This window comes from Vigna umbellata, chromosome 1, assembly GCF_029865625.1.
Source record: "Vigna umbellata cultivar VRB3 chromosome 1, Vumbellata_1.0, whole genome shotgun sequence".
NCBI lineage: Eukaryota > Viridiplantae > Streptophyta > Magnoliopsida > Fabales > Fabaceae > Vigna > Vigna umbellata.
In genome coordinates, this window is record NC_142165.1 from 40784710 (window position 1) to 40810531 (window position 25822).

The window sequence follows — 25822 nt, forward strand, 5'->3', positions numbered from 1 at the left end:
TGAAGTTTTTTGTTTTTATATATTTTAAAAGAAGTGATTGCAGGGGTGGATAACTTTTGAATGTTTTAGTAGGACCCTTGTGTCTCCTGCCAAAGTAGTTTTTTCTTTCAATAAGTGATGAAAATAACAACCCAACAAACTTGATTTCTTGTAGGAATGAATGTAGGGCTGGGATCGTTTCGATATTTTCAAATTATTTTACCTAAATTTTGTTAAAAAATAAATTTTGAAAAGAATTAGTTTTAAATTTAATTTAATATCACAAAATTCTTATAAAATAATTTTACATCTATATATATATATATATAGATGTAAATTAATCTTATTTCTTATTAATACAAAATTCTCAACATTATGTCAAGATATATATTTTGAACGTAAATTTAGATATTAATTAATAATTCTAGAGTAATTTGACAGCGAATGAAAAACTTAATAGATTTAATAAATAATAAACTTTAATATTTTAATTTATCAATATTTTAATATAATGTTAAAAAATAAATTTTAAACCGAATTAAAATTTTCAATATTGACTTGTGAAGTTTATACTCATAAGTTTATAATTAATTTTATTTTAAATATGTATAATGTTTTACTTTTATTTACATTTAATTTTAAGATAAAAACTTAAAAGTTGAAATAATCTAAATATATTATAGGATAGTATGGTGTAATGTTTTTGTATATAGTTTAAGCCTTTTGTATCTCTTGTAACCTAAATCAAATAAATTTTATTGAATATATATAGTTTAGGGTAAAGGAGAAAGTGTGAGTTTTAAATGGAATTGATTAGTTTAAGAAAAATGAGAACAATTTAAGTATGCATACCAATGTTGATTTTATTTAATAGTTAAAATACATTAAATATAAATATATACATAATAAAATTAAAAGTTAATAAAATCTCAATTAGTGATTAATGAATAATTAGGAAAATCTGTTGAGTGAGATGCGGTGGGGATAGAAGAGGGAGACAAGGGAGGGCAGTAGCAGATCGAATTGTGGATAAGAGCGTAGAAATCTGACAAGAACAGTGACTCCATTTCTGGAAAAGGTTCTTGCTAAGAAAACAGAGCTACAACACTTTATAAATTACTCCAACAGAGGTCAATTATTAAAGTCAGAAAAAAAATTACTGTTTCTGTTTTTAATGATTATCCTCTATGATCATATTATAGTTACGGATAATTAACAAATATTTTAAATATCAAATTTATTATTTAAATGATCTATGTCGGAAGTAAAGATAATTTTTTGTTATGAAAAATGAGTTGGAAGGTATTTCATGTGATTGCCTACTGAAATTAGTATGTGAGTGCATAGTACAATGTTTTTTTTTTCTTTTAAAGATTAAATATGTTTTTGTTTTATTAATTATAATAAAAAATCATAGTTGATTATTGTTTAAAATTTTGATTCTGATTTCTTTAATTTTTTAATGATAAACGACGACACGTGGCAGTGTCAGCCACGTTTTAATTTTATATTTTAAACGAAAATTAAATTCTTTTAAAATGTGGAGCATTGATGAATACTACCGACGGCACCTAGACCACCGTCTTCTCCACGTGTGCGTGATGGATGGTCTCTGTCGTGGTGTGCGTGCTGGTTTTGTTAGCAGATGAACTTGAAAAAGAAAATCATTTAACGTAAGAGTAAAAGGGGAAGTGAAAATTAATTTATTCTACTCTACCTTGTTTTGTCAATAAATGAAATGAAATATCTGTTTTATAATATTGCAAATTACTGATAGAATAAAGCTAAGAAAAAAACAAAGAACTATAGAGTTAAAAGACAAAAAGTATTTGTGAATGATATCATAGAAAATACTTATAAAACCTATAAAATACATAGAAAATTAGATGATATAGCTGTATCATCTCACTTTAGAAAATTAAAATATAAACTAAGTAATATTGTAATTTTTTAGCTATCTCTAATGAAATCCTTGATCATTTAATTTTTCCTTCTGAATCTCTTTATTGGGCCATCTATCAATTACCCACGGTATTTAATCCAATCCATTTTGCTATAGTATATTATAATCTATCCCATTTCACTTTCTACCACAAATCCAAAAATAATCTAATTTTTTTTCATGCGAATAAGTAAATATCTAACATTTCCATAATTTTTTTCATGATTAATTGTCATTTGAAATGTTTTCTTATCCAAAACACTCCTAAATTTAATTTAGTTCTTGTATATGGGCATAAAATAGCCTCATATCTAATTTTCTTTGTTGAAGGGTTTATTTAATTCCATTTTAATTTTCTTTGTATTCACTTTAATCCGTATTTTATTTAAAAGGAGTTAATGTAATCTTTTTATATTAAGTTGATGTTGACACCTCGAAAGGTGATCACATTAATTATAATATTCTTCAATCCTTTATATTCATTGTCTTTGTTTTTAGTTGTCACTCTTCCACAGTCTCAAGAGAGAATAGAAATAGATATAATGAGTAAAAATGGAGAGAGTGAAAAGTTGGAGGAGTTCAAAATCACTTATACAAAGTCACCTTTTTCAAACATGTTAACACTAATTTAACAAAAATGAATCATATAATTTTTTTTAAAATAAAATGAGGAATGAATGAAGGATAAAGACCATTAATAAATAATAAAAATAAGTTATATTAATTTGGAGATGAATTACTTTCATACCTTCCGAATATCCTTTGTCCATTAATTTTGTTATTACCCCCTTAATTAGTATTGAGAAAAAAGTGTTTGTCAAACAGGGAAAATTGAAATCATAAAGGCTTAGGCTTAACTAGATACAACTTTGATCAAATTTAAAAGCAAAAGCATGGAACTTAGCAAAATTTAAAATTCTAAGTGGTGGATAATCTGAAAGAAAAAAGTTGTATTCATATAAGCTGACTTACCAGTCCAACCAAATAACTACCAGTCTTGTACAGTGTCATCATGACGTACCATAATTGTTTTTTGGCCTTCAAGCTCTTCCATTTGCCTTCTCTTTTCATTCTTTGAAAAGCCTCTTGAAAACTGAAGAATTATTCTCCCTTTTTTTTCCCACATAGATCATCTAAGAAGCTATGGCCAGGAAGACAGGAAACAAGAGTTTACAAGCAAAACTGGTAGGTATGTCCCCCTTTTTTTCTTGTGTTCATCTTCATTCAAAAACAACTTGTTACACATGTTAAGATAGTGAGAATGAAGGGAAAATAGAGAGAAAAGGAAATCACCAGAAACAAAAATTTCAAAATTTTCTCTTCTGGTTTAAATTTCAAAATTTACCCTCCTCCCCTCATTTTCCAATGATCAAAAGGGCATGCATGATTAGCAGAAGAAAGTATTCCAAAATTGTTATCATCACCTTCTGTGATTTCCCAGGTACTTCTTGGAGACATGGGAACAGGAAAGACAAGTTTGGTTCTTAGATTTGTCAAAGGTCAATTTTCCGAGTACCAGGTTACAATTACTATTTTAGTGCTCTTATGCCTCCTCACATTATCATGTAGATTCGTGGTGGGTCATCCTTAATATATATGTGTGCAGGAATCAACAATTGGAGCTGCATTTTTCACTCAGGTCTTGTCTTTAAACGAAGCCACTGTAAAATTTGATATATGGGACACAGCAGGGCAAGAACGATACCACAGTTTGGCTCCTATGTACTATCGAGGTGCTGCTGCAGCCATTGTTGTGTATGACATTACAAGCATGGTAAATGAATATCGTTTCGAAATGATCTATAGTCTAAACTATAAATACAATTTATTACTTTCATTGCTTCATGATTAGTCTAATGTATTTATCCTTAAAAGAATCAATATATGTTTTGTTCACATAATCTACTGCGTAATGTATCAGTTCAGTACATTTACAATGAACATATCTGACTAATAAATAATGCATATTGGGGCTCAGGATTCTTTTGTACGAGCAAAGAAGTGGGTTCGAGAAGTGCAAAGACAAGGTAGGTACTGTCAAAATGTTAAAAAAATGGTCTTTCTACTTCTGAAAATTATCATTATGTGAAAAGTTCATCACAATTTCATTACATAATACTTATTTGACAATTCACATCAGCAAATTCAAGTTTGACAATGTTTTTGGTGGCTAACAAAGCTGATTTGGAGGGTGACAGAAAAGTCAGCAATGAGGTATTTCTAGTGAATTATATATTCTCTTGATTTTGGTTCTGTTGACCCTCCCCACTACAGAAAGCGTAAGAATTTCTTACTCTTGTTTCATGTAACGTACATTGTGTTGATGGTTGCAGGAGGGTGAGGAATATGCCAGAGAAAGTGGCTTGTCTTTTCTTGAAACTTCAGCAAAAACAGCACAAAATGTGAACGAACTCTTCTATGAAATAGGTAAAAGAATTTACATTCACCCTAGAAGCATTGTTCCAACCAAATATGATCCAAGAGCACTTGCATTTGCTTATTCCGTGGGTCAAATTTTGTTGAATATTGTATGATCTGTTTCTTCTTTTTTTCTGTTAAACAATGCCAACAACATTAAGAAGCAATTATTTAGTTCACAATCTTCAATGAATTATTAACCAATTAACGTTTGTGTTAAGATTGCTTACCTAGAAATTATACAAACATTTTGCAGCTAAGAGATTGGTAAAAGCTAACCCTTCACGTCAAAGTGGAATCAAGCTGCATGGCAGACCTACAGAAAGTAGAAGAAGATACTTTTGCTGTGCTTAATGGCATGTTCGTGTCCTCTGGGAAGTATCGTTATTTATAATGTCATGTCTAATTGTACTCAAATATATACACTGTGTCCATTGTTGATGTCAACGTAATTGCTCAAACAAGAAGAACAAAGACATGTTCAGTGTACATTGTAAGATCCAAAGTTGTCCATTGCTTGGAAAAAGATCGCTTTCATTCAGCATCATGAGAACTTTTAGATGGTTTTCATTTGGCTTTTCACATGTGAAAATCATAATTTGTCACCTTCAAAAGTAATTGTTTTTTCAATTATTTTGACCTTTTAGAGTTAATACATTGTTCTATACCTTATGGTATTTTGTCTGTATCTCATTTTGACCTGACCAAAAGATGAAAAGAAAAGAACTTGTCTCTGTTGCATCCAAATGTAATGACATCATTGTGTCCAATACTTTCTCTTTGACTTTTTGATTTATCATACTTTGCCTGTGCAGTATGAAACCTTGATCAATTGCCTAAAGTTTTTCTTTTTATATATTTAGATAGCCCCATTATTGCATTTTACTCTGTTTTCTTATTTTATTTTTAAACAATAAATATGGTTTAAATAAATTGAACAACCTTTGCAAAAGGTAAATTAAGTTAACAAATCCTTTTTTGACATATTATAGAAAAATTAAAAAAAAGTACCATTATTATTCTTCATTTATATTTATTTATCTACCAACAAACATTTAAGTTTATTTAAATAGATCAATATGTTGAAATGAAAAGGCATTTTAAATAATCCAAACCTGACTTCTTAGACTTTAAAAAAGTTTTAACCTAAAATTATAAGAAATTTTTTTTTTTTTTAAAGATTTAGATTATCAGTGAAAAAGATGGACATTTCCTGCTTCTATATTTTACTTTAAAATGAAATAAAAAATAATAATGGTCGTTACAAAATAAATCCCAAATGATTTTTACTATTAACTAGTTAAGGGATATGAGTAACTTAGAAATGCAAATAAATTTGAGAAAAAAACAGTTTATAGTTATAGAAGTAAAAAAGAGTATACAAAAAATATGTAAAAAAAATAAAAATTGTTCCCAAATATAGAGAAGCTTGTGAATGTCATTGCATCTCTAGTTATTTAAACTTTTGGCTAAAGTGGCACTTCTGGTTCATGTTATTTTATTTTATTACTTATTATAATTTGACATTCTCTCTATTATCTTCCTATATTGATGTAAACTAGACATTTAATAATCTAAAACTAATTAATGAGGATGTAAGAAATTAAGTTTTACTAGAATTTCAATTTCTTTATTTTGTTAGGGAATCGTACCATTTGTTCAATTTCACTACCAGCTCAAAATAGACTTTCGTTATTCTTAAAGCTAATTCCTATAATATCTCACCCAGAACTTTCTATTATTTGTCATTAATCTTTGAATTTTACTGCTTTCATTTTTTTAAGCACGGAAATAGTTATATTTGTGTATAGCCTAAGGGAAATATCAGCTTTCATTTCTTCTAATTTTTCTCCATTGATAAATATACTAAAACAAATTTATTTGAAGGAATCTTACTCCAAATCTTAAATTTAAAATTTAGAATCCTTTATAAGAATTTGAGATTTAAAAATAAAAAACTTAATTATGTAATTAAATTAATTATTAAGTTGAAATACAAATAAAAGAAATTGTAAAAATACTAATCTTAACAGCTCTTATAAGATTCTTATATTAAAATATTCTTATGTACACTACTTTTTTATTTATAAAAACTTGACGAATGTTAGAAAATTTACATGTCACCTGTTCTACTCAACATAAAGAATACTTTTATTTAAACTTATTTTATCTACATTTTCTCTTTTAGTCGAACCAAAAAAAGTCTAGTGTAGTAGTCTTAACTAAAGATTCAAATTAAACACCTAAATTTTATAAAAATATCTCTTTTCAAAACATAATGACATAATATGGCATCTTAAAAGACTTGGACCGTTGGAATTAAACTTAGATAATCTTAAAAATGATGTAATATAATACATTTTAAAGGACAATAGTACTTGCAATGCACTGTTTCTCCACCAATGGACCATTTTGATTTTTATTTTGCAGTGAGCATCCATTACTGCAGTCCACATGCTCTCAATTTCCCAACAAAATCGCGTATCTTTCATTATCTCTCAACCGCTGAAATCAAATAACTTAATAGAAATCAGGGGGAAAGCTGAAGCTTCTTGCCTAAAGGAGTTGCATTGCAGCAGAGCAATGTTGTCGTCCTTATCGAAATGAACAAAAAGCTAAAGGCTGTGCTCGCAGATCGTAGCTGCAGCAGGTGAGAGCTAATTTGTGGGTTTACCCTTCTATACATTATTATATCATGCATCGGAATCACAACCAGGGCCCATAAAAATTCGAGATAGAAACGTTTTCATTTCACTTCTTGCGATAACAAATTAAAGTACTCGATAATATAAATTTTCCCATTGAGAAATCCAGAAAGTTTCCAAGAAAAAACAAGCAGTGAGTACCATGTCAATGGAAACAAGGACCGTGCATGCCCCAAGAGTAACAAGCTAGCAGAATGCCTACATAAACAAAGTTAAATAGTAATGAAGTTGAGTGGCCATGAGTGTTACTATTTACTAAAAACAGGCGCTATGATAACCGCACCTGCAAAAAGAAACTACTCATAGCTTCTTTTCTCATGCTGCTAAACTGCAGTTACTACTTTTGTTCTTCCACCATTGCCTTATTCACAAAACTACCCTCCTAATTAAGACATACCAATAACAGAAGCTTTACGCGTGCAATCTGACCTCAGCATGGAAGAAGAATCACGGTTACCATGAAGGAGAAGTACAAGGGGAGGCGGAGGATGAAGAGAGGCCAATGTTGCTACGGGAATCGCTGCATGAAGTGGCCAAGGACCTTGCATCTCTTAGAGAAACGGAACAAGCCTCTGAAGGGAGCTTCTTCATTGGAGTCAAAGGAGGGGTAGATGGAGGTGACTGGGTGACAGAAGGGGTTGCCTCATCCTCCTCAGAAGAACCACTTCTTTCCAAACGTGAAGGCGAAGTGTCTGGTGTCTCAAATGGGGTATTTGCTCCGCTCCCTTGGCTCTCGTGGTTTTCATAAATGGGGTTGGAAATGTACACAAGGTGTTCTAAGCCGCTGCAAGGTTTATCATCATGACAAAGATTTCCCGTGGTACGAGGAAGTGGGTGTTCGAGATTTGGTTTTGAGGGTGTCATGGATACGAAGGATGGAGGTGGGGAAGGGCTTGGATTCGGATTGGATTCACGGGGTTGGATTTGGACTTGAACAACCTGATGGAGTTCAGGATAGTGAATCTGCTTTCTTGGCCCAGCTTTGTCTTCTTCGCAAGAAACTGCGGGGAGAAGGATGCTTATTGGAGCTTGGAAGACTCCTTGTGCATAAATGCTGCTGATTGGAGACTGTTGTTGGTGGTGTGAGGTTGTCTGAGAAGGTGAAGCACTAGCTCTGGCTGTTGTGGGTTGAGTACTGACATTGGGAATGGTGTTGTTTCTACGGTGGCGCCGGCGGAGTAAGAGAGAACAATAGAGCTCGGCTAACAGCACAAATATAAGGACTAGGACCACTGCAAGGGTTACCACCATCACCAAGGTTGCACCCATAATCACTTTGGATGTGTTCTTCATCTATTCGGAGTGAAACCGCTCACATAGTTTCTCTATGTGTCTCTCTCTCTTCGCAGAATGTGGCTGTAGAAGAGGCACGGTAATATAGGGGTGGTAGGTAAGAACAAGTCCGTTTTGGCGGGAAAACGTCCTTGGCCTTACACAGGAGGCTTAGATGCAACGGATGCAATCGTTAAAGGAGAATGTCCTAGGGAACACAAAGGCTTTGGTCCTCAACCAGTCTGAATTTCGTGTTTTGACATTCCATATCAGAGCAGTCAATTTGTCAATTTACTGCCATAAGCTTGCACCGTAAAAGTAACAAAAGTTATACATGTGCACTCTTCTTCCTCGATTCGTTAACTTCACTGCTTCTTAAAATTGGAAGCAGCACATTAAAAGTTGCCTTTTGCATAACTTTAACCACGTGCCACTCAAGCATTAAAGTGTGAGAAATCGCTTTGTATTCATGTGAGATGTTACAGAATTGAAAATAAAATAAAATTAAGCAATAGTTACAAAATAATGTATTTATAAACGTGTAAACAGCATTATCAGAAAAAAAGGGGGCTAGTAAGAGAGGCTCTGAACTAATAGCGTCTGTCTCAACATCTTTTATTCCCCATTAGCCGACCCGAAGAAAGTAGGAACATGGTAATTTTTTGTTACAAACACTTCTACCATCATAAAAGACAAAACTTGAATTGATGTTCTGTATAGCCCGTAGCATATGTAAGATGATGGCAGAGTCACTATTGTCAACCCACACAGACGAGATCATGCATGACGATTTATAAAAGCACCACAATGCAATCTTCTGTAATTTACCCTTTATCATCCTCTTAGAGCTGCAATCCTAGCTGCTAGATCTTCATAGTCAGGTAAATTAGGATGCACATGCCGAGCGTCGTGTGATCTAACTGGCTCAAATGTAGCAGCACGATTAAATACTTTCTTAATTTCCACTTCTCTCCGTTGTTCACGAGGAAGGGAAAACGATCGTGATGCATGACTAACCAACACTGGTGTCTCATCAGATCCATCGCTGCTTCCACTCTTCTGCAATTCCTTGGTTGAGACATCCATTTGATGTGCATGGTGAATTTTAGAGTTTCTTTTTAATTTTTCTGGCACAAGGACGGATGGTTTTTTGCTATAATGGATCAGCAATTTATCTATTATCCTTTCCTCTTCAGCATTTTGATACCGCTCTTCCTCAAACACAGCTTGCAGACCACGTCTTGAATCATCTCGTCTCCTGCTTCTGCTCCTTGATTTTCTCTGAACTCCAGAGTCTTCATTAGAGGCATCGTAGTAACTTGGCGGTCGTGATCTTGAGTGCCTTCTCCTCGTAGATCTTGGTTTTAGCACATGGACTTCTTCAGCATCTTGTCGAAATGATATTTCTTTTTCACGATTCTGTTTGCTCAGTCTCTCGTGTGTATTGCCCTGCCAATCCTGGTCAGACCTATTCAAACCTATTTGAACCCTCTCCGTCACAGTGGTATCAAGTTTCTCATGTGCGGAATGATATGTAGAGAGGCCACCACTGTCGGTAATTGAAGATGCTCCACGTGTGATATTCTGCTGCTTAGAATTAGGTTGTTTAACATATGGAGGTGGAATGACATTACTGTAGCAGGACTTCAGTGTAGGTGTTTCATCCCTTCGAACATTTCTCTCGGATTTATCAGTTACAGGTGGGCCAACATGATTAACAGAGAATAGCTCCTTTGCATTACTATTGAAATGTGATCCCGCATGACTGGGAGACTTCCTAGCAGTTGCAGTGTCCTGGTTTTCTCTTAGAGGGGTGGTATTCCCCCAACTATCTTCAAGCCTGGAACCACATTCAATTTTTTCCACTGTTTTCTTCTGGGATAAACGATGAATTGGTTTTATCGTACTACCTTGGTTTTCTCTCAGAGGAGTGGCATTCCCCCAACTATTGGGCACTTTGGAACCACCTTCAAATCGTTCCAATGGTCTCTGCTCAGATGGATGTCCAATCGGTTTTAGCATACTGCCCAGGTTTTCTATTGGAGGGGTGGTATTCCCACTACTATGATGCAGCTTGGAACCACCTTCAAGTTGTTCCACTTTTTTCTTCTGAGATTGGTGTCCAGTCAGCTTTAGCATACCAACCTGGTTTTCTCTGGGAGGGGTGATATGCCCCCTACTATTATGCAGCTTGGAACCACCTTCGATTTGTTCCACAGTTTTATACGGAGATGGATGCCCAATCGGTTTAAGCATACTACTCTCCTTCCGATAGCCTCTGTCGCTCTTCTCAACTGTAACCTCAGGCCTTCCTGGATCATCATGGCCATCCCTTTTCTGATGATGAACTTCCCTAACCCCAGGGAGTGTGGATTTAGACTGAAGATTACGTTGATGTCTGTTTAAGACTACACCTTCCTTGTCGTGCTGAAATCTCCACCTATCATCGGCAAGATCACGATTTTCCTCTAACAAAACATCATTCCTTACTTCCCTTTGGGTAAGATCCTTGCCTTGTGATGGTTTATCATGGTTGGGCATACAAGCATTGTGTTCCTGTACATAAAAAAATTAAAAATTTCACATACATTCTAAAAATTTGAAACAAAGTAAGAATTATGTAGGTATTCAATTTTGAGAACGAAACTAGTATAAGGTGAAAAGGAAATGCAAAAGACAGCACCTGTTCCACTGCAGAGGATCTCGACATCCGCAGTTTGAAAGCATTGGAGTCCCAGTTTATTGAAAACTCCGATGCAATATCCTGCATCAAGCAGACCTTGTTCTCCAATGTAGAAGACTTGAAATTCAAATTTGCAGCAAACTGATAAAATTTAGTCAATACAGGAAACATGAGAAGTCATCAATATGTAGTTAAGCTCTAACATAATTGAAAAATCACCTCTTGATTGACATAGCATTCCATGGAATTTCCATATCTCTCCTGAAATATTTGTCTAAGGTCACGTAACTCTGGTAAATCAGAAAACCTTGCAGCACCAAACATCAGAGACGATACAGCCATCCTACATTCCTCAGGGCAACCACTGTAAAAGAAATGGAAGCAATTATGTCATTAAGTATTCAACTTGACTTTGAGGAAAAATATACAACGACTATCCAACCATAACAATTTTGAGACATTTGTGACAGTTACAGGTGTCCAACCAACCATATTCATCAACTGAAAAATAAATAAACATAACTCCACCCACTTCTACATCTTTTCACCAGTTCATCTCACCAAAAACGCTATTAAAGTTGCTTTTATGATCGGGAAAAGCGTAACTGAACCTAAACAAAGAAAAAATGCAGGCGCAAATGCCAGATCAATTTTCAACCACACCAGAATAACTACACACATGTGAACGTGTAGTAGATGCACAATCATTATGGTGTAGTCAATAGTATTGGTGACCATTTTAAGGAATCACTTACAGCATTGTAGATACAAATTAAGAAACCTTTTCCTTTAAAATGGTGCAATTTCTACAACTGGGATTCTTGATCAAACAACGAGAGAAAAATTAATGACGAATGATGATATCAGAAGAAAAAACACCGCACCAACTCACTCATAATCCTTATCTCCAGAGAAGCAGGGTATTTTATTTGGTCGAATGCGCTTGTATCCGTTACGCAATGCTTATCCATACGATACATTTAGTTACTTATTTATTGTTTAAAAAAAAAAAAAACTATAGGCGGCTTGAGTATGACTTTAATCAAACTAGGTGCAGCCATGATATAAAGATATAAAACTAGATATACGTTATAAGCCCCTGCGTAGTTTGACATTTTTTAAAAACTAAATTGAGCAATATTTGTCTCCTAAAATTTCCATTCTTTTCTTCATTCAATCAAACTCACAATATGACATCGGTGATATGTTAGATATTTTATACGAGTTTGAAATAAATGATTTTATCACAATTTACATCGATTTTATATTCGTCGTTCATATTATTTCAGAATTATAGTAACGTATCCATACTTTTTATTTATTTATTAGTTCTAAAATTTACTGTATTTCGTGCATCATTTATACCCATCCTGGGGCCGAAATTCACATTAACTTTGTAATAGCCAAAGCAATTAGTCATAATTCCGAGTTGAATTGAGAATTAAAATGAAGAAAAAAAGAATAAATAGAGGAGATATCAAGAAGTTTAAAACAAACGAACAAACTAATAATACCTCAGCTTCTGCATCGCTGGGAGGTGCTTCAACACAAACTCACAGCATTGTTCAACGAAACCATAGCAAGAGGACAGTGTTAACTCAACCACGAGTCCTTCCGCCTGTTTAAACACCTCGCAACAAAACAAAACTTAATTGAAAACGAGTTCATCAAAGAGACAAGGCAATGTTCACACATTAAAAACTCTACTGCAATCCATCACTCGATGAAAACTAGCATCCTCAATAATCTAACGTTACAGAATCGAGAAACTGCACAAAAGAAAAACAAACACAAAAGGAAGAGAACCGATTACCCTTCCGTAGGCATTAATATCGAGACCGTTGAGCAATAGATCAGCAATATCCTTCTTCAGAAACTTCTCTGTAGCTCTTCTCTTCCTCCGTATCACATCAATCCGACTCTTCGTCAATTTGATCAACGATTTGCTGAGAACAAAAAAACAGGAGAAAAAAAAATCACGTTTATCGTAATGAGAAGCATAAACGCACTCTTAACTCTCTCCACCTTTCATCAAATAATAACAACAATAAATAAAAACAAAGCACAGAGGAAGAACCATTTCGCGGTGAAGCCTCTCCCAAGTATTCCGTCCAACATGTTGGAAGTCCTCCGTTGTGCGACTCAGTTCGCTGTGGAAGTTCAGAACTCGATATTCGCCACTGCTGAAACCTTCATTGTAGAGTAACACACTGTGTTGCAGTGAAAGAAGAGGAAGAAGAGAGAGAAAATATATATAAATAAATGCATACGAATAAATGAAAACGAATAGTCGAATAAATGGAATTTAAGAAAACGATAGTATTTCTGAAGGCACTTCTGCTACGACGATAATGACCTTTGGCTGTTTCAATAAAGACGATGGTTAATGCGAACGTTGGGAGGGTATTTTCGGTAGTTAGAGGAGTTTTGTTCGGCTGCAGAAAGAAATTTAAAAGTACAATGAAATTGAGTGGTTTGGCCACTGAATTTGGTGACACTGGAAAAGAATTGAACGGTGAAGATCTAAAGTGACTTGCTGAGCTGGAATACACATTACGATAAAGAAATAGAATGGGCTAAGGATTAAGAGCCGTTGCGTCACTCATTGGCTTCTTAGTATTAAAAAGAAATTACAATATAATAATAGATGAAAATGAGGAGGAGACAAAAAAAAAAGTAAAATAATAAAAAAAAGGTATAATATGATAGAAGAATAGAGAAAGAAAATTTATTTCCATTAATGATAAAAAAAGTATATAATTACTTCATAAAAGTAAGATAAAAAAGATTAACTAAAATATTTATATATTAAAAAAAAATATAAAAACAAATTACAAATTATTCTTTGTTGACAGGTTAGTTATACTTATTATCGTATATGTGATATACTACAACTTAATCGTTATTAGCTTAATAAAATGATAATATATGCGTTTTGGTAACAATAGAAAAGAATAAAACAATAAGATGCTAAATAAGTGGTGATTCTCTATTGGAATACACAATACTATTTAAAATAAACTTGTCTTAAAAGGACACTGGTGAAAACAAATTTCATTCATCTATTACTCACTTGACATTATAAATTAAAATTTAGTTTAATTAAATGAAATAAAAATTACGTTATAGTTATTTATTGTAGCTGAACGAGTGATGGTAATAGTAAATTGATATTGTAAAAAAGTTTAAAGCCTTCTTTCTCCCTCTTTTTTAATTCACTTATATATTCACATCAAAGTTTACAATCATGACCATCCCTGGTATAATTAGATTCAGATTCAAAAAAAAAAACATGAAGTTTCTCAAAGTAACAAACAGATACTTGCATCACTTCAAATACTATAATTATTTTTATATAAATTATGAAATAATATTGAAAAACTTTTTTTCATTTCTTTATAATTCAAAAGAAGAAAGTGTCACAATAGTGGACTTTTCTGTGTTGATTTTGTTCGTGAAATAAAACATCACACCTAGTATGCCTAATCTTGGTATCTTTAGATCTTGCCTTGTGATGGTAATAAAACTTTAGTATGACAAATATGTCATGACAACTCACTATCTAAATAATTGTCATTGCGCATCTTTCTGCTCTCAACACTTTGCATGGAAAACTCTAATCAATAAAGTGGCAACTGAGAACAGGAACAAATTTAGACAACAATCTATGTGCTACCTGTGGTTTTGCAAAAACGTAAGTTATCTATTTTTTTACATGTAGCATAGCACATAATGCGTGAAATCTTTGTGGAAACTTGGTAGGACAGAATACTGTCATTCACAATGAAACCATATAAAACTTTTCCCAGTTCTATATTTTGGAACTAAGCAGAAAATATAATACACTTTGGAGAAGTATATGGATTACAATGAAGGTCATTTGGGGCCAAAGAAATATAAATTATCTTTGGAAATGATAGTAGTTATATGAATAAAAGATATTTGACGTGTGTTAGCGGTCAATCAATACATAACACTTCCACAATTTTTGTTGTAATAGTTGTGTTACACTTATTAGACTATACCTGTATTTATGAGTTTTCTAGAAATCATACCAAAATCTACAAGTGGTCCTAATCGATACTCATATAGGTGATTTCATAAGTATATGATGTAAACCATACACCACTTGTAAGAGATATGAATATCATTAAAAACTTTGTTTAAACTAAAATTTTTATGCCACATAGAATTTTAATTAAAAGTTTAACCTGTTAATAATATAATCTCATTTTTCACACACATAAGAATGAACATAATTGATTTAAAATTAATTTAATGCAATCAAAACTAACAAATGACTTGTTTTTACCCCTATGAATTTATTCATAGGATCTCCAATTACAAAAGTTATGTTACCATCACTTTTTGTTTGCAAGTAGCTTACGTTTCATTCTCCTTAATGTTTCTAAAATCATTTTTTTCCATTGGTTTTGTTAAAAGTTATGCTAGATTCCATTCTAACTTCACATAATTAATAGAAATAATTTTACTTTTAGCCGTTGCTTCACCAAATTATTTCTCAACTGTATATATTTATTTTTTTTATTATAGTCCTTGTTTTTAGCTATAATTATTGTTGATTGACAGTCACAATGTATTGACATAGATGAGGTTGGTTTCATCCCTAGTGGAATGTTTGCTAATAATTTTTTTAACTACTCTGCTTTACTAGTAGCAATTTTGAGAGCAACTGTTGATATTGTAATAATTGTTTTTATGTCTAATGTCCATGTAATCGCATCACCCCTAAAGTGAATACATAATCATTAGTAAATTTTGTTTCATCTGAATCAAAGATCCAATTAGCATCATTGTATTCTTATAGTATAACTATAAATCCACTATATTCAATATCATACTCCATTGAATCAATACATATTTTATAAGTGTTGCAAGTGAGTATCAATATTCCTAATTAGAACACTAAGTGTATCTATTCAATACTTACTACATAAGTAATATCAAGTCTATAATAACTCATTAACTACAATAAACTCTCAATTATCTAAGCAGCATATTGAAATCGAAAAATGAATTATCCTTTATTTTTTTAATTTAAAATTAGCGTAATAAAGAAATAAATGAGATAATAAATTCAAATACCAAGCCCACGTATGAAAAAAAATGGATGGATAAACAGGGTAATCCAGAAGCCATGATTACCAATACGTACTAAAATGGAGACTCTATCTTCTATTTTTGGACAACACTGAAACAATTTAACATATAAAACAGGTGATTAAAGCTGGTTTTCTGAATCAGAAGCTAACGGAGATATTTTATGTTAAGACTTTTTGTTATAAATATATAATTCTTGGTTGAAAAAAAAAAAACTACCCACAGAAAATATTAAAACCAATTTTAAATGTTTCCTACATTAAATTATAGTTACACCACTTTATCACAACATTTAGTTACCTATAAAGCGAACGCTCACAAAGTCACAATAACATTAATATCACCGAAGAATAAGGTTACAACTTGAAATCTCATTAAAACTCACAATTGCGTCAATTGCCCCTTGCGAAGGCAAAGAAAAAAAAATCAATAATAAAAACGTACCAAACAAAGTTGATGAGAAAAATATAAAATTTAATTTTCTTAAAACATGTTTGAAGGGGAAAACTTGAGTTCATTAACTGAGACATGAGAAGAGAGGGCAATTTGTTTATTTTATTTAAGAGAGGTGATTACCATTTGTAAACAAAAATGTTAAAATAATAATTTTATTTTAATTTATTATTTTATTTTAAAAATATTTATGTGAAACCACAAACTTATCCTTCTTTTCTTTTCGTCGAAAAATAGAAAAAGGAACAAATGCAAACTCACATGGATATATACATGCTTAATCAAATGATACCACGAGTTAGTTATGGTAAAATATCTCCTTTAATAATTTTTATCACTATTAAATTCTATCGACCCACATATTTAACCAAGTGAGATATTATTGTTAAAACAATGTAGAATAAATTTTAACTGACTTGGATATTTGCAAACAGTAATTATTGATTTATATTTCAATAAGACCTTATGTAAAATAAAATAATATAAACTTTTTAGATGCGTAAAATTTAATAGACTTAATATTTTATAAGAATTTTAGGTTAACAGATGGATTAGTAAAAAAATTCCTTTTTGATAAAAAAATTTGAGTGTCATCTATTACTATCAAATTCTTCTTTACTTCAAAATATAGCTCGTTAGCTATTTTTTTTTCTCTCCAAAAAGTTGTCATCATAATAAATTCCCGTGACGATTCTTTATTTAAAAAAGATTAAATATGTTTTTAGTCCCTAAACTATTAGTTGTTTCTGGTTTTTGTCCCTTTTTCAAAATAAGGTACAATTTAATTCTTATTTTTTTCAAAATTTTGGTTTTAGTCCTCGAAAACTAACACCGTTAAAAATGTGGTAGTTTTCGAAGTTAGTTTTCGAGAACTAAAACCAAAGTTTCGAGGACTAAAACTAGAGTTTCGAAAAAAATGAGGACCAAATTGTATCTTATTTTGAAAGAAGAACGAAAACCAGAAATGGTCTAAAAATATATTTAACCCTTTAAAAAACAACTTAAATTCAGAGATGGTGTGTTAATGTACAACCTTTTTAATAAATTAAAAGACAATTAAATTGAATTTAAATAAAAATTAAGTTGTGCTTTCAAACACGATATAGCAGCAATATGATATCTCTTCGTTATTTATCCATATAAAATACATTATCCTTCTTCCATTTCTGATCCACCCAACGTAGGATGTTACTTTAGGAATAGACATGTTGGCAGCACAGACCGTTGAAGATGGTCCCACAGGTATGACATTGACGACAAACCAGTGGTTAAATTCGACATATTCTCTCCAAGTTTTCTATTTCACGCCCCCATGTTCTTGCTCCAGAATTTGCCTGTTCGCTACCAGTTTTCCTTCAACTCATCCAACATACTGAAAAATTAGCTGAGGAACCAGATAATGGTTGAAGATAACATCTACACGAAATGTAGCCACTGCCTTTCTAGACATAGGGTTGAAGCACATCAATGTACTCATTGCCACCATAATACCTTACACGTATAAAGAGGTTTCAATCTATGAAATTGCAGGAGTGGAAAAGGAAAAGGATGCATTCCATAAAATTCTTACGATCAATATTTACTTTAAACCTCTGAAAAACTGTTTTACGATATTTCCAATTCTTTGAAAACGAATAAGCCAAACACATTTTCAAGATTCTCATTTCCTAAAAACAAAGTTAGGATACCATAACAGATATATTCTCTAAAGTCTTGAAAATATGAAACAGAAAACAAATTGCAGAAAATGAATAAAAAATTTCTTCTTTTAAGTAACTAGACCACTCATTACCTTTTACCCGTAATCCGTACTTGTTTGTTACGCAGGAGCCAAGCGCTTCCATCACTGCTCCAGATGTATAAAAGAGATAATTATTATTCATAAATTCAAGTAACTGTATATAAACCAGCGTGACGATACAGAACATCAAAACACAGAAATGATATAGAAACAAATATTTTAAACTCAATAAGAAAAATTTAACACTATCGTTCAATTACATGTTAATATTATTGCATGTGGTAAGTTCATTTATCATAACTGCACTGTAAGTATATCCAGTGATGTCTAATTAATCGACAATGTAACAGGGCGCATAAAAATGAAACTCTCAAATCGGATGGCACGACGAAAGACAAAGAGGACGTGCTCCGAGTGACCAAACCTCCTTCAACATTGAAGAACTTCTTTAGTCGAGGTAAAAGTCTGTTTTTATTCCCATACCCTTTTGCAGGGGAAATCACCCCCTTGGTCCAAACAGCTAGCTTGTTGCAAAGAACGCATCATTACACTCTTTCACAAAATCTTTGTCTTCTCCCTACATGGTACGATAGATTACTATTTAAGATGACTAAACAGCATGCTACAGAAGTTGCTATAGGAAAATAATGGAAATAATACATCAAAACAAGACACGATATTATTTCTTGAAAGTAGATACTATAGTTTTGAACACAAAGCTGAAACCAAAATCAACCACCCAACCAATCAGTCAATGTATAGTGACGTTGGATAACCACAGTAAAAAAAAAAGAACGTCCTAAACATTCTCGTGAGGGTCGGAAAGGAACAAAAGCAGCGCGGCACCGAGGCAATAGTTAAAAGGCGTAATAAGTTGAGGGATTGGATATAGAATCGAATCGGAAAAGAGGGAATCAGAGAGAACAACTTATGACCACGAAGAGAACGGTGAAAGGAGATTGTGAAAATAAGCGGCAAACAAAGAACCGAACCGAACCGAGCCGAGCCGAAACGGGCCGAGAGCAACCAAGTTTAATCTAGTTGTGAACCAAGCCAAGCTGAGCCTAGCTGAATTTAGTCGAGCAGAGCCGAATGGAACCGAACATAGTTGAAACGAGCCGAACTGAACCGAGCTGAGCATATTCGAGCCAAACCCATCTGAGCCAAATTGAGACGAGCCGAGCTGAGGCGAACCGAACCGACCCGATCCTACCCAAGTCGAACCGAGCTGAGCCAAGCCGAGTCGAACAGATTCGAATCTTGTCGAGGCATGCTGAGTCGAGCCGAGAACAATCAAGTCATGAACTGAGTTGAGCCTTGCCGAGCCGAACCGAGCCGAGCCTAGCCGAGCCTAGCCGAGTCGAACAGAACCAAGTTAAACCAAGACGAGCCAAGCCAAGCCAAGACCAACCGATCTGAACCGAGTCGTGAACTCAAGTAAGGCGAGGCGAGCCGATTAGATACGAACCGATGCGAGCCGAGCTGAACCGAGTCGAGCCTAACCAAGACCAATTGAGTTGAACAAAATTGTGAACCCAGCCGAGCCAAATTTAGTCAAGCCGAGCCGAGCCGAACCATGCTAAACCGAGTCAAGCCGACACGAGCCAAGCCGAGACCAAACGAGTTGAACCGAGTCATGAACGGAGACGAACCAAACCGAACCGAGGTCAGCAGAGCCGAGCCGAGCCAAGTCGAGCCGAGCCAAGACCAACCGATCTGAACCAAATCATGAACCGAGTCGAGCTGAATTTAGTCGAGCCGAGCTGAGTTGAACCGAACCTAGCTAAGTCGAGCCGAGCTGAGCTTAGTTGAACTAATCCGAACCAAACCATGCCGAGACGAGCTGAGCCGTGCAAAGGCGAGTCGAACCGAACCGAATCAGGACGAGCCGAGCTGAGTCGAGCCATGCCGAGCCGAGACCAACCGAGCTGAACCGAGTCGTGAACCAAGTCGAGCTGAGCTGAATGGAACTAAACATAATCGAGGCGAGCCAAACTGAATCGAGCCGAACTGAACCGAACCAAGCCGAGCCATGCCCAACTATGTCGAGCCGAGAACAACCGAGTTGAACCGAGCCGAGTCCAACCGAGCTGAGCCAAACCTAGCCGAATCAAACAAAACCAAATCGAATCGATCCAAACCCGAACCGAGCTGAACCTAGTCGTGAACCAAGTCGATCCGAGCCGAATTTAGTCGAATCGAGTCGATTCGAAGTGAACCGAGCAGAGCCAATCCGAGTCGAGCCGAGTCGATGCATGTCAAGCTGAGTTGAGCCAAGACCAATTGAGCTGAACCGAGTCATGGACTGACCCGAGCCAAACCGAACCGAGCTAAACCTAGCCTAACTGATCCAAGCTAAACTAAGTTAAGTCGAGTTAAGTCTAACCGAACCTTTTCAAACCCAATCGAACTTAACTGATTTAAAACGAATCGAACTGAATCAATCCGAACTGAACAGAATCTAACCAAATCAAACCTAACTAAACCAAACTAAAACAAACCAAACTAAACAAAATCGAACTAAAGTAGAACAAAATCGAACTAAAGTAGAAGCTTACATGTAAAAATCCATAATAAAGAAATGTTTTGAATAGCTTATGCTATATTATAAACTAATATATACCTTTATATTATACACATAATTGATTCAGACCCATAAATAATTAATACATTCTTTTATTATTATTATTATAATAATAATAATAATAATAATAATAATAATAATAATAATAATAATAATAATAATAAAATAGTAAATAATAAAGTATATAAATAAATAATCTTTTAATTTTTCCTATTCTTTTTCAAACAAACATTTTTTTCTTTTATCTTTAACAAAACAGCAGACACAGTTTTGAAGGAGAAGGTTCAAAGCATATTCGTATTGCTCTGCTTAGTTCTCTTTATATTCTTTGGATGTCAAACAAGAATTCTTGCAGTTTCTAGAAAAGCCAAGATTTCTTTAACATGTTCTTTTTTTCTCTATCCTTGACTTCTATTGTAGACAAAAGGATTCAATTTAAATTCTGATTTTCACTCGATAATCTCAAATTCTTTATTTTTTTAAACATTTGCAAACCAAATATAAATTATGCCATTTGCATTTCATAATTTTATATGCAAGAATTCATTAATCCGAGAATCAAGGTAACCAGACTAACATTTAGGTCAACTTAGCATTCATGTTCATATTTTTTGCTAAGTATTTGCAATTTTTTCAACTATGAAGAAAGAAACAAACAAGAAAGTAAAAATCAATGCACCATAACTGACAAGAATCATAGATTAAATGAATCTCAAAACTTTCAATTTTATATATAGACAATGAATCTCGTGTGTCATCTTGAATCATTGATTGTCTGACTGCTGAAAAAACACAAATGGTGTGATAGGAACATCCTCTCTCTACTGCCGCAGTCATTACCTACTTGTTTGTGGTTATATCTCTTGGATCTTTTACCAGTCTCATCCCACGATCTCCAAGAAGGGGAAGAAGAATAAATCCCACGGCTTCAAATGCACATAACCCAAAACAAACTCCACCAGAAAAATAAATCCTAAACCAGCTCCATTGACGAACATGCCGACGCCGCCACTACTACAGCCCACTAACGACGATGAGAAGGACGATAGCAGCGGAACGCTGAGAACTCTGAAAAACTGTGTGGAACCTGTTAATTCGGCAATGAAAACGATAAGAGGGAAATGGGAGAAGAAAAAGCTGAAAATTAAAATGGGAGCAAGAAAGTGAAAAGATTAATTAAACAACGTTTTTTTAAACGACCGATAATAGTTTTTTAAATAAACATTTTTTATTGATCTATTTTAAATTATTAATTAAAAAATAATATAAATTAAATATAGATATTTCTTTTTATGAAATGCTATTTATTGGTATTTTAATAAATAATGCTTTTTTAAATAAACGTTAATTATCAATTTAATATAATGATAGATAATACTTATTTAAAAAGATACTGGGAGCACTGTTTATTTATAATTTTATAGTATTACTAAATTAAGGTGGACAACATAAAATAATAGCTTTATAACGAAAGGAAGCATTTTCAAAATGCATATTCAAACAAAGTCATGGAAAATTAATACATATGGCCAGAAAAATTAATACATGTGTAAAAAAGTGTGTACTGTTAATAAGAAATTATGTACTTATTTGTCTTGTTAACATTAAAATATATATTGCCTGAATTGTAATATTTACTTCAGTCCAATTATAAAATTCAAACCATCTATTCACTATAACATAAAAGGTAGAATATTCATTCTTTTTTTTCGTTTTGCACCTTTCGCATTCACAATCGCACTATTATTTTTTTTAACGGATGTAGTGATTAGACGATTCTAAATTTCGTCCGCATTATGGTAAGATTGGATGAATTATTTAAACATTAAAAGAATTAGAAAATTTGTGTGAAAAAAATTTCAAATTAATTTGTGTAAAAACTAATTATTACTATCGAGTAGGTTAGACCGACCGGATATGCTTGAGTCACTATCGAGCAGGTTAATTAGACCGACCATAGGGGCGGTGGAAGCCGATCATTTCCGATCGGACGCCAGGGTAATACCTATGAACTATTCAGCCATTTGCTGGAGACAATCCTTGGATGTCAATGGATGCATAATTAATGATGTAACGATCACTGTCGAGCTGTTAAGGTGGACATTGATTATCATTAAGAGGTAAATTAATGGGTGATATTCCTTGAAACTCTATAAATAACAATTGATAGAGAAGGTAAGTTCTCTATTTCTCTGATTTTGGCAGTGAGAGAGGAGGATCCAGGCGGTACGACAGGAACAAAGAGGACCGATCGATGGAGATGGAGCATTCTCGAACGAAAGCAGCAGGAGTTTTTCTCGTCCCCTTTCAGTAGAAACACTAATGTTAAGTTATTAAAAACTAATTTTCTTTCCTTTATTTTTATTATAGAAGGCCTAATAAAGAAATTCATTTAAAGATATCTTTAGTCTATTTCCAATATGGTTAAAATAATATAATCGGGTGTGGAGTAGAAAAGACAACTCAGAGAAAATTAGAGGCAAAAGAAGTAAATAATGTTATATAGGATGAAGACGACCTTCCACAAGAAACAACAGTGAGAAATGAAAAACTAATGCTCCATAAATTTTCTTTATAAAAGCTTAATTTTGAATTTAACATCCTTCCAAATAGCTTTACATTGAAGATGGTGAAAATTGCTTAAGAATTATATAATATGACGATTGATTGTTGCTGCATATTAAACCCTCAGTTGTAGATGAATAGCCTTTTCATCTGTGTAGCAACATAATATGAAATTATATCTTTATCCTTCAGTTGAAATCGATAGATACACATCAGAACGAATATCAAAAAGGGGTGCAAATTCTGCGATTATAAAATCGGCAGGTAACAGTATATTTTTCCTTTAATCTAAAGCGAACTGCTTTACGTTGACTCGTTGGGAATGCACTAATTACTATTTTATTTCATAGTCTACACGTCGTAGTTCCATTCTTACGAATGACTTCACTTTTTACTTTCTATTTAATTGAATAATGATCCTTTGAAAATATTTTTTTTACAATATTTTAACATCTGTCTTGATTTAAAATTATTCCACAATCAATAATAATAATCATAAACACCAACATGGACTAATCACAAAATGATACGTAAATGATGTTAAAATGTTATCAAAATATCATTATCTTATTTTATTTTATATATGTCAACAGAAAAAGAAGACTGGATTTACGACTGTTGATTAACTTGCAATCACTTCAAAGAAATGTGACCACCTTCTTATGAATGCCAAAGATGTAATCAATTATTGGTGGTTATGTCATATATTTTTAGCAGAAAGCTGGAAATTAGTTTAATCAGCTAAACGCCTTTTTGGGTATAAGCCATAACACAAAATACCCAAATACACGAGTCTAATCACATAAAAATTAATATTAATGTCCAAATCTTAAGAGAATAAATTAATGACTTCTCATACTTCAAGTTTAAGTTTATTAAACAAAACTCAATTATTCTCATACCAAATATAGCAAATTAATTTATAATATATAAATTAATGTAAATATTGTCTTATAAATCGATTTTAGATTGAATTGAAATAATTAAGATAAATATTTTTTACGGCTAGACTTTCATTGTATATCACTACTATTTAAATTCAAGCATTATATAAGATAAATATTATTTATACATAAAAACATATAACAAATAAACATTTTTGAATACGAAAAATGTTTTATAATTAAAAATGATAGTAGATGAACATATTTAAAAGTATAATCGTATTTTGGATTTATGATAAATAATTTTAAATCGTTATTTTTAAACTAATAGATAAAAGTTAGATAAAGTTAGAATATGGAGAAATTACTTTGCTATAACTGCAAAACGAAGGTGTGATAGACATCCAAAAGAGAGAATAAAGTACTTAGAATGTTCTATTAAGAAAATTGAGCAAGTGAGAATCTTATCTTCCAAATTGTACATTTGAATCAAATAATATAAGAATAGATTACTTGTTTTAACTTTGTAATATTTGATAAATAAAAAAGTATCGAAGCAGACAACAATCTAATTGGTCGTTTGTCTTTAGCAAATTTCTGATTTTGATAATGAATTTCCATATTTAGGTTTTAAAGCAGAAACCATAATATATTTTTTGGTGTAGTACGATCGCACTATTGTGTTTTGCAATGGATGGAGTGATTAGTGGATGACCCGAAACTTGGTCTATAGTCCTAAACTTAGTGTTTCTCTCCATTTGGTTGCAATAATATATGTAGAAGAGTGGGTAGAGAAGGACAAAAATAGAAAAAAAAAGTAGAGGCAACTAAAATTTGGTAGTTAAGAAGGTATGGGATAAAAGATGAAAGATTAAAGATGAAAAATGAAATTGTTTGAAAAGGACAAAGAGGGACAATGGTAGAGATAAAGAACATTGAAAGGGAATTAGTTAAGAATATGTAAATGCCACATTCAAGAATAGTAAATGAAAGAGACAGATTTGAAAACTTGAAAGTGACGAGAGGCCAAATAATGGAGTATTTATATATATTAGAAAAATGTGAAATAAAAAATAAAATAAAATAAAGGCTTTCTTCAACTTTGCACTTAACAAACATGACTTTGGTTTAGTGCCTAGAGAGAAGCTATCTTAGGCCAATTTGACTCTTCGATACACAGTGATGGATACATTGTAACCTGGAAAATAATTTAGGGTTATAAAATAAATAGAAATCAAATCTTCAATGGTCAGAAAAGTCTATCGAAGAGACCCCAAAGTCATGCATTGCATAAGAATACGAAAAAATTGATAAAATTAAAAATACAAGTTTCGTGAAGAATAATAAAATATTGATAAAACTAACCTTGGTTTATGTGAACAACTTAAATTAAAAATTGTTAACTAACTTTTGTTACTATTTAAACTTGCATCTTAATCTTTGATTATTCTTTAAACTTTATTGTACTATGTGAA

General features: G+C 32.8%; 3 protein-coding genes across 5 annotated transcripts; 1 reads left to right on the plus strand and 2 right to left on the minus strand.

Moving 5' to 3' along the window:
• Positions 1-2968: 2968 nt before the first annotated feature.
• Positions 2969-5027, plus strand: LOC124838396 (ras-related protein RHN1-like). Of its 2 annotated transcripts, none has more exons than XM_088110503.1 (7): positions 2969-3106; positions 3363-3440; positions 3528-3695; positions 3900-3948; positions 4062-4135; positions 4255-4348; positions 4596-5027. In XM_088110503.1, exons 1-7 carry the CDS (start codon positions 3065-3067, stop codon positions 4691-4693), a joined length of 603 nt encoding a protein of 200 aa, XP_087966629.1. In that variant the 5' UTR covers positions 2969-3064; the 3' UTR covers positions 4694-5027. The 2 variants fall into 2 exon arrangements, with proteins under 2 accessions (XP_087966629.1, XP_087966635.1); XM_088110509.1 differs by having other exon boundaries at positions 2975-3110.
• A 2043-nt stretch (positions 5028-7070) lies between these two features.
• On the minus strand, positions 7071-8542 carry LOC124838390 (uncharacterized). The gene has a single exon (XM_047313984.2). The coding sequence runs from the start codon at positions 8335-8337 to the stop codon at positions 7498-7500; it is 840 nt and encodes a 279-aa protein (XP_047169940.1). The 5' UTR covers positions 8338-8542; the 3' UTR covers positions 7071-7497.
• Positions 8543-8763: 221 nt separating this feature from the next.
• Positions 8764-13263, minus strand: LOC124838389 (uncharacterized). 2 transcript variants are annotated; one of them, XM_088103090.1, is made up of 6 exons: positions 13077-13263; positions 12813-12945; positions 12514-12617; positions 11219-11363; positions 11000-11116; positions 8764-10872 (listed from the first exon to the last, which is right to left on the minus strand). In XM_088103090.1, exons 1-6 carry the CDS (start codon positions 13115-13117, stop codon positions 9151-9153), a joined length of 2262 nt encoding a protein of 753 aa, XP_087959216.1. In that variant the 5' UTR covers positions 13118-13263; the 3' UTR covers positions 8764-9150. The 2 variants fall into 2 exon arrangements, with proteins under 2 accessions (XP_087959216.1, XP_047169939.2); XM_047313983.2 differs by having other exon boundaries at positions 11000-11140.
• Positions 13264-25822: the final 12559 nt, after the last annotated feature.

What these genes read in the sequence shown, in the direction of transcription:
- LOC124838396 (XM_088110503.1), top strand. Translation starts at nt 3,065, where the DNA reads ATGGCCAGGAAGACAGGAAACAAGAGTTTACAAGCAAAACTG. An exon ending in AGAGTTTACAAGCAAAACTG is followed by an intron (nt 3,107 to 3,362) that starts GTAGGTATGTCC and finishes GTGATTTCCCAG; the next exon opens with GTACTTCTTGGAGACATGGG. An exon ending in CGAACTCTTCTATGAAATAG is followed by an intron (nt 4,349 to 4,595) that starts GTAAAAGAATTT and finishes AACATTTTGCAG; the next exon opens with CTAAGAGATTGGTAAAAGCT.
- LOC124838389 (XM_047313983.2), bottom strand. Translation starts at nt 13,117, where the DNA reads ATGTTGGACGGAATACTTGGGAGAGGCTTCACCGCGAAATG. An exon ending in AGAGGCTTCACCGCGAAATG is followed by an intron (nt 12,946 to 13,076) that starts GTTCTTCCTCTG and finishes TTTTGTTCTCAG; the next exon opens with CAAATCGTTGATCAAATTGA. An exon ending in CCAGCGATGCAGAAGCTGAG is followed by an intron (nt 11,364 to 12,513) that starts GTATTATTAGTT and finishes TTTCTTTTACAG; the next exon opens with TGGTTGCCCTGAGGAATGTA.
- LOC124838390 (XM_047313984.2), bottom strand. Translation starts at nt 8,337, where the DNA reads ATGAAGAACACATCCAAAGTGATTATGGGTGCAACCTTGGTGATGGTG.